At 31.9% G+C, this 9,755-nt stretch overlaps 1 protein-coding gene across 1 annotated transcript; it reads left to right on the forward strand.

The window, feature by feature from the left end:
* The first annotated feature begins 411 nt into the window (after positions 1–411).
* On the forward strand, positions 412–4,693 carry LOC117122955. Its single transcript, XM_033268734.1, has 2 exons — positions 412–2,512; positions 2,793–4,693. The coding sequence occupies exons 1-2, from the start codon at positions 422–424 to the stop codon at positions 3,036–3,038; spliced, it is 2,337 nt and encodes a 778-aa protein (XP_033124625.1). The 5' UTR covers positions 412–421; the 3' UTR covers positions 3,039–4,693.
* Positions 4,694–9,755: the final 5,062 nt, after the last annotated feature.

Genomic DNA, 9,755 nt, shown 5'->3' on the forward strand with positions numbered 1-9,755 from the left:
GTTATGACGCTTGCCTTGTCAGCGAGAGGTCGCAGGTTCGAATCCCGTCGGAGGAATTTTATTACACAATGACTTTTATAGGACTTTATTCGTTAAAAAGCTACAGTGTAGGCTACGATGTTTCATCATGTCCTTATTAAACACTGTATATGTACCTTTGATGATTTATATTATATTTATTCAGCAGTGTTAACGGCTAACTTTCTTCAATATCATATACAATATACGACAGTATTTATTTCTAGCCGTTTCTCCAGATAATTAATCTGGCCGATTTTTCTGATGACCAGCAAAGAGTTTCCTGTGTGGAATAACAAAGTTATCTTATCTCATCATAAAACATACACCTTGTAGTATTTATGAATCTTTCACTAATTTTATTTTCCTCATTGTTTTGTTCTTTTAAAAAGTTTTCGTAGCAATGGAGATGGACCAGCGGCTTCTGGATTACCAATTTCATGAACAATGGAGTTTGACAAAGAAACTAGCAAAACCATTTGATATATTATTGAAACAAATAGATCAGCACCTTAAAGATGAGACACACAAAACATTTAAAGAAGAAGGGTTGTTGTTTAAAAGTTATCTCTACATGTCTGGCATTGGAGGAAACGTCAACAAAGACAAAACTAAAGCAATCGAGTGTCTCAATGAAGTGGTTGCCTTATTGAGAACTTGGGAACAATCCCCGGAAAAAGATGGGTTCCTTTCAGTTGCCTACGCACTTGAAGCATGGATTGATATAGACAGAACTGAGTCAAGACTTCTGGGTTTGAAAGAACTTTACTCAAAGAACAAACATGACTCTCGAAACCGTTTTGAAGCATCTCTTAATTTTATAAAGGGATATTCTTTATCAAGGTTAGGTGCTCATCGTTATGCTGAATGTATTTTTGAATTTCAAGAAGCCAATAACAAAAATCCTGAAAGCTATGAATATCTATTTTCGTTTGCACTTATGACACGGAGATTGTATGGATGTTCAAATGAAGTCGGTAAAGAGTTGGAAATTATGCTACGTGAGGTGCTGGAAAGAAAAGATGATTACCTATATGCAAAGGTAGAATTGGCAGATGTAATTAATTCAAATGGCAATACATCTGGAGCTACTAAAATGTTAAAAGAAATCACAACAGCGCTGACAAATAAGGAAGATCTTACACCAGAAAATATGAAGATTGTAGGGCACGCTATGAAGCTCTATCTCAAATTGGATAAGTGCGAAGAAGCAGAGAAAACCTACAAAGTGGCAATAGCATCCGGTCAAGAACTTCATTCATTTGTTTTACACCAAAGAGCAATATTGGCCAAAAAAAGAGAACAATGGGCAGAATATAAAATATATCTTAAAAAATCTTTGGAGAAGAATCCGTTTAATCTGTACGTAAACTTGGAACATACTAAGCAATTATTATATCCCCAAAAAGATATCAAAAACGTGGAATCTGTATTCGACAACTTATTAATTAAACATGGAGACGATGACATTGCATTTGTACGAATCATGTGTGATTATGGCACAATGCTAATGAAAAAAAAAGATAACAGAGCATATTTGAGATACGATCAAGCAATTGACAAAGCATTTAAATGCTGTCAATGCAACCCTGATCAAAAATCACATAGAATTAAGTTTTACTATGAAATAAATTTGTCCGTTAAAATTTGCGTACAAAATCTTAGATGTTATTGGAAAGATGAAATAGAAAATCCTGATAAAATTTGTAAGCTTGCGAAACTTGAGTATAAACTAAGAAATTTACATCTCGCCTCTTTGTATTGTAAAAATGCATTGCAAATGGCTCTTGATGAGACATTAAAATCCGAAATAACTTGCATTCTTGCTGATATTAACATTGGGCTCTCTGTTGACGTCGCCTCATTAGCGGAAGTAGATAAATTGTTAGACAGCATAACGCCTTCAGCAGATTTAAACAAACTTAAAGGTAGATTGGCATTTAAAAAAGGACTACTATACGAACGTGGGAATTTTTTAGGCACTATGAATGAATATGTAAACGCAGCAAACTATGGTGATGTAGATGCAATAAAGCGTATTTTGACAGCCCTAGAAATGATGGACACAAGTAACTCAAAGTTCTTCGAAATGTGTGCCTACACCGATACGTTAATTAAAAAGAACTGTGTAGATGCTGCGCGAGAGAGTTTGGAGAAAAGGTTTAAATTTGTTTTAGAAAGTGCTACCTTCGGAGATTTAAAACGTCTAAGAAAACAACAATTTGAGATGGAAAAAGCACTTCTAACACAAAATGGCTGTCCAGAGTGTAATGCAGCCTACGTTATTCAGATTTCTCGTAACCTACTCAACTATGCAATGAATAATTTAGCAAAACGTTATCTCCCATTAAATGTTAATACCGACAAGACTCTTGACTTTTTTTGTGTCCATCGTAATTTTGACAAGAAACAGACTGAAGAAAAGGTTAGAAATAAACTGGAGCACTCTAATTGGAGAAATATTGATGAAGAATTGATTACATTTTTGGCAGAGGTAAGTAAATTAAACGATATTTCGCAACTCTTTCCTCAAGTTTCCAGATTCTTTTTTAACGTTCAATATATATCCTGTATAAACTAAGAAATTTAAATCTTGCATACAAAATTTGTATTGTAAAGATGCATTGGCTCTTGATATTAAAACTGAATGTACCGTATATTTTATTATCATGTGTCATTTTATTTTTAAAATGATTAATGTAGTCAACTGCATGTGCTATGGTAAATAGGACAACAATTTATACGGTTCCATGCATTAAAATATATTTTTTCAGATACAGCCATGCACGAATCCACAAGATAACAACTGGATTATGGCTTTTATGGAATTCAATAACACAGATAAGCACCAAAAGCAAAACAAGCAGTATGGAGCATATAAGGTGTATCCAGAGGACCAAGGAGCACAACCTGGAGGCTATCAAGATAAAGAATATTACTCAATCGATCTTGCAAGAACAGTTTGCAACAAAATTCCTTACATTCTGGACAACTTAAACGGATTCTCATTGATATTTTAATCTCAGCTTCATAATGGTAATATGAATATGAATTATCAGATTAATGAGAATACTTCCATCCTCTAAATAATTATGTTGTTGTAAATACATGGTAGGCTAAGAAATCCATTATGCTGTATTAAAACAAATAGGTACCTATGACCTCTCTCATCGACTGTGGTTAGTAAACATGTGTGTGTGTGTGTGTGTGCGTGTGTATAGTTGCTTAATTATACCCTGCATATTCAGCTTTAGAGTTTTTACATTATGTTTATCGAAAAGTAAAATGCAATTTTCATGACAAATTCCAGCAGTATGTTTAAGGTTACAGATACATTTTCCATTTATTATATTATATTATTACTTATTTACTCTATGTACTATATGTACTGAATTTTGGTAAATCAAATAAAATGTTAATGAACTATATGGTGGAGATAATAGTGACTTGGATGTAAATATATACAAGTTGTTTTTGAAGCAAATCAGTTAATTATGTATGTATTTTAGTTATTATTGCCATTTATCAACATTTTTTTGTAGGCTTATATTTTTTTCTTGATTTAATGAATGCAACGCTTAGAGATTTAAACGCTCTGGCTGACGAGATGTTAGTGATCATTCGATCAAATAATTATAACTGCAGTGTTTAATTAATATTTATTGACCTTATTGAATAAACAGTAATTTTATCATGCATTGAATGTTTGTTTAATTTTTACAAAATAAATTTTATTTTTTATTAAATAGTTAAGTTATTTTATTATTTTTTTCCATTAAATACTATGACGTTCTAATTGTTTATCTAGCCTTTTGAATAACTATTTGTTGTACTCTCCTATGAGTGTTAATTTTAATTTTCATTATACACTTTCTCCAATTTTTGTTAATTTCATAATAAAGTTTCTTATTTTTTTATTGTTTTCTTTTGTGCAGTGAATTCACAACATTTATTCACCATTTTGTTCAGTGGTACAACATAATGAAACTATTTTTGTTTTGATGTATAACTTGATAGATCATCATTACATTATGTTTTAACATATTTGATTTGTTTTTAACAAATAGTTTTAGAACAGTTTCATTTTGTTTGTATTCGTTCCTCACTAAAGAATACCTATAGACATATGTTGAAGATGAAGCCGCTAACTGTTTAAATAGAAATATTTCTTATCAAATGGATATTTCGATAGCTCCAGCTGCTATCTTTATCAACGTTAAAGTGAGAAAACGCTGACGACCGTACACATACATAAAGAATAATAAATGATATTAACCAATCGGAATCAAGTTAGAGATACAATCAGTTGATTGGACCACAAAATTTAAGTTCAGTGACAAGTTAATGGGCGAATTAATTGCAATTAAACCATTATAAGATGTCGGCAAAATGATTATGAAAGAGATGGTTCGGCGGTGCCATTGAACCAACTTAACGCTGAATTTAATTGAGAGTAATTTAACTACAGTAAACAGTATCAGTTAATAGGCAATAAAATATAGTAAGATTTATATAAGGTCCTATATAATTAAAACAATTGTGGAATAGAACATAAATTGTAGGAAAATAATGGTATATGTATGAGTTTAAATAATATAACGCATGATATCATGATGATTATTAAATACAGTTTAGAAATCAATGAATATAATAAAATGTACATAAGAAGAAATAATATATAGCATTGTTGGATACTGTATTCATAGTGAATTATTGCGTATGGAGGCATAATCACATGTAGAGCCTAAGTCCTTATTTAGTCCCTTAATGTGAGTTTTTAACCGGGTTATCTATTTCTGCGTTACGTCGTTCTTGTGTTGATTTAAAATTGCAACCTATTATTATAGCCCTAAAGTCATTGATGGTGTGATTAGTATTTGTGAATGAGCTGCCTGTATTGATGATGTCGCATAATTGGCATCTATTGTTACATGGTGTGTTGCCATGTATCGGTTTAGTGAAGGGAAGTTTAGATGAGTTTAAAGTGGACTTTAAACTAGGGGGTTGCCTACGTGCGAGGGCTGTAAAAATAATTCTTTAATCGATTGGTCTTCTTGGAGGGAGAAGTCTTTTTAAATTTTCTTAGACAGTTGTAGGATGTTGGGGCTAGTCGAATACCATAGGTAGCCCTCATTATTATATTTAGGTCTAAGATCAGTGCGAGATTTATGTGAGGCTTTTTTAATCTGGGTTTTTATTGCACTTAATGGGTGTTACTTGACATGAACTTGCCAGTGAGAAGAGATAAGGCCTATGTTTGTTATAATCGGACGTTAGCCATAAAAACTATGGCATAGCTAGTTGCCATCTTTGTTCCCATGCAGTGCCATTTTTTTTGCCTATAGTTTTGTTTGTTTGTTTAATGGATTTTCTCCAGCACTTCAAATTAACATAACAATTTTAAGGTGATAACAATATAATAATAATACAAGGTTACAAAATCGGTGTAAGCACAAGTGGAAATAAAGTTATAGGAAGTGTGGAAGGAGGTCAAAATAAGTAAAAAACTTTAAGACTTGACCCCTGTAAAAACCAGCATATGGTACATAAAACTTGAGAACACAGCATAAAGTGTGAAATCAAACTTAATAATAATATTTATAATAATAATAATAATGATAATAATAATAATAATAATAATCATAATAATAATAATAATAATAATAATAATAAATAATAATAATAATCATAATAATAATAATAATAATAATAATAATAATAATAATAATAATAATAATAATAATAATAATAATAATATTAATAATAATAATGTGGTGATGATTATAGTAATAAGATAAGTAATGATCAAAGAGAAACTTACTCACCATATATCTGCACCAAAGACTTTTTGTAGGTAATCCTGAAACTTGAGAGAGATGGTTTGTTTTTTAAAGAGTGTGAAAGACTCCCCAATGCTTAGGACCGGTGTAAAGGATTGGATGGCATCTGGTATGAAACTCACATTTTTTAGCATAAACATTGGTAACAGAAAAACGAGTGAAGTGTGAATGAATATCGGAGGGTTTGTAGATTGTTAGTTAAACGGTACATAAATAAGGCAGATTGTAGTTTATTAATGTCAAAGACGTTTAATATTTTTCAGTTAAAAAATAATTGTTTGGAATGAGGTCTGGAGGGAGCCCCTGAACAAATTCGAACCGCACGTTTTTGTAGCTTAAATATTTGATCAATTTCAGTCGTTTCAAAACTTGTCCAGGGGTATAATTTGCTGATCTTCTTTCCACCGTTACAGCCCAAGAGATATTACAATAAGATATACTGTATAAGGAAGTATCAGAGTGTTGTACATAGTGAAAAGGATAGTAGCGGGAAGTGTGTATTTGAGTTTATTCATTATATACCGACGTTTCTTGCCACCACATTAGAAATTCTATCAACGTGAGGTTTCCATGATAATTTGGAATCAATCGTGACTCCGAGAAGTTTTGTTTCGTTCGCACGCGTGATTTAATTAAGGGATAATTTATTAATTTTAAACCAATCAGAAATCCTATTAAGCTCTGTATTAGTTGTGTTCATTAGAGTTTGTTTTTATGGGAATGAATGATATTACAGTCATCAGCATAAAGGATAAATTTAAGATAGAAATTATTGGGAAGATCATTAATATGTATTAAAAATAAGAGAGGACCGAGAATAGAACCTTGTGGTACACCACACCACTTGTGAACTATAACAAACTATACATATCATGAGAAGAGCTTAGGTTAAAACTATAGGGAACATCATGTAAGTAATAGAAATAAATCCGAAATACAAGATCATTATAATAATAGTGTAATAAGATCACTACAATACGAATATATGTATAATGTAAGAATAGTAAGCATAAATAATCAGATAATACAGGCTTGAATAAACAACAAAAGTAACAGAATACAATATTCTGGTTCATACTGTGCTTTCTTTTATAACGTACTGCGATAAAATGTACCTTGAACATGATAAATGACAAGTTCATGTATGGGAAAAGGGAGGCTTACTTTACTTCAACAAATGTTCTGCTTAGAGTTACTTCAAAGAAGTATTTGTTAATCAAATATTGTTTTTAAAGTAAACTGAACAATTAGGAATACATTTATTTAAGCAACTTATTTAATTGCATAGGCCTACTTGGTTTCTACTCCCCGCGAAGTAAATTTAAGTGCCTAAAACTATACTAAATAATGTAAACTGAGATACTATATTATATACATAGTTATGTAAATATGGTCATTATGTTAAGAATTAAAATGGCGTGTAATTGTGAGGGTAAAGTATTTATGGTAGGATGGTATTGCTAAATCCCAAAAACCACCTAAAACACACTGTAGAAAACCAAACAATTCAATTGTGATTGACTCACTTGGTATATCGATAAGAAAAATAAATATTTATAAGAACCTATTTTTTGGTTAAAATGTTGATTTTTTTTTTGTGAAAAAACACTTGCAAATACACCACAATCCTCCAAACACACTGCGAACCCCATCCAAACCCTTTAATTACGATTGTAGAACTCTTTTTCTATATAAAAAAAATAATAATGATTTGATGTTCATATAAACTCATTGTTTGTGGGGTTTACCAATACCCGGATTGAATTTCAGGAAAATTGTGATTCCGCTTCCTTGAAATTAGCACACAAATAAATTATTTTACTATTAATAAATGCATGGTTTATGTTGATTTATTGATTATGTTGTTGCTATTTTTAACATTTAAATGGAAAAAAAATTAAAAAGTGTTATTCATGGCTATTTTTTATCTTTGAATATTTTATCATTGAATATGTAATTTCTGTAAAAAGTAAAATGTAAATGGCAATTTATTTGATTAGATTAGTTTTAAAAACTAAATTATTTCACCTAAAAAAAAGGATATGATTTTTAAAAAATCAGTTTTAATACAGAATTTTATTATTGGGGCCATTTTTACCTACCTGTCATTTGGGGCCATTTTTACCTACCTGTCATTTGGGGCCATTTTGACCGGGGCCATTTTTTCCAGGGCCATTTTTTCCTGGGCCATTTTTTCCGGGGCCATTTTTACCGTAAGTTGTTCCTTCTTGAAAATCGTTCAGCTTTGTTCAACTCAGCTTGCATGGTCTGAATAGCGTTGCGAGCCGTATGCAGATCACGTTCCAATTCCGCGTGCTTAACATCATAGCGGGATTGAGCTTTCTCCAATAACAACAACAACAAGAAGTCACTGATTCGTTTTTCGTTAAATGCTATAGATTTCTCAAACTCCAAATCTCTTTGACTTGACATAATGTTTGAAAGCGATTGTTTAACGAACTCTTCAAAGCTGAGAGCTTCAACGACGTCGGCATTTGCCTCAGAACGTGTACTCATAAAAACACGGGAGCTCTGTGCATGCAGCAACGTCTTACTCGCACGACATTTACAGTGGCATCCATTAAATTCCAAATGATTAAGGGTTTATATGAATTGAATCATTGTAGGTATATCACTGAAAGGTTGTAATGGAGCATTGGTGCATTGGTGCGAAGAATTTCTTCGCAAGCAACAATACCTTCATTGTGAGGAATGTTCTATGGGCTATTCTACGAAAAACGAGACCAATATTCATTTCACTGTTTTTTAACTTGAGAAACGTAATAGGTAATTGGAATCTATCTATTTATTCTGGTCCACCGTCGTACTCAAATATATATAGTTTACTATATTATTGTATTATAATCATTAAAATGAGACCGAACGATCGGAAAAGTCCATATATTTCCCAAGCACTAACCTAATATTTGATAATGGTAATTTGTTTTAAAATAACAATTAATTTACTTTGGTATTCGTATTATCTTGAAGGGTATGCATGAACACTTAATAATAACACATTATTTTGTAAGAGGTATGATATTAATGAACAAGTTTGAAATCAAGTATGCTTTCCTCAAAACACGTGTGTTTTACGTTATCCGCATTATTGGTGGATACATCAATAAAATAAAACCTCATAGCTGAATTATTGATGAGTATTATTTTGCATAACATGTAAGTGAATTGAAAAAAAATACAATTCCATGAGACTTCGACAGTCATCTGAGGTCAACAATATTCCAAACTGCAAAAATTGTAGCCCCGACCTCGTTAAGCATGTACATATATTACGTTATCCATATTCCTCAGTAATTAATAATCACACCAACTATTTGATATTTAGACCAAATTATATATATGCACTCACTTCATTATGGACCAAATAGTTAACTTCGGACTTTTCGCGCTAGACAATAAAATAGAGCAAAATGTGATTTACGTTATTGTGAATTACGTGATGGGGCAGATTACTAGTGACCTTCTGACCCATTTTCCCACGCTCCAGTGGCTTTCATCACTACTGAGAGTACAGTACACAGTATACAGTATTTGGTAAAATCATGGCATATGACAGTGCAGATTATGATTACAATATCATTTTCATGGAACCGACTGGCAGTGCATGCTTTAAATGGCCAAATATTATCGATGAATTATGGATACCGGCAGAAAACATTTTGCTGAGTGTAGACGAACCCAGCCAGACTGGAATGTCCGCTCGCACTTTCATACTTTCAAAGAAAGTTGCATTTGCAAAGTGCTAGTTTCGTTGATTGCATTAACCTGCCCGAGAAAAGGGATAGCGTAATCATGTATATTACGTTATCCATCTGTCAACAACGCATTAATGTTTTACTCTTATTCAGTGGCGTATCTAGGGGAGGGCATGGTCCC

Source organism: Anneissia japonica, unplaced genomic scaffold (assembly GCF_011630105.1).
Source record: "Anneissia japonica isolate Jap-2015-1 unplaced genomic scaffold, ASM1163010v1 scaffold674_len412849_cov176, whole genome shotgun sequence".
Classification (NCBI taxonomy): Eukaryota; Metazoa; Echinodermata; class Crinoidea; order Comatulida; family Comatulidae; genus Anneissia; species Anneissia japonica.

Bases quoted from the DNA above. Each gene is read 5' to 3' on its own strand.
- LOC117122955 (XM_033268734.1), top strand. From the start codon at position 422: ATGGAGATGGACCAGCGGCTTCTGGATTACCAATTTCATGAACAATGG. The intron at 2,513-2,792 runs GTAAGTAAATTA...ATATTTTTTCAG, and splicing joins TGATTACATTTTTGGCAGAG to ATACAGCCATGCACGAATCC.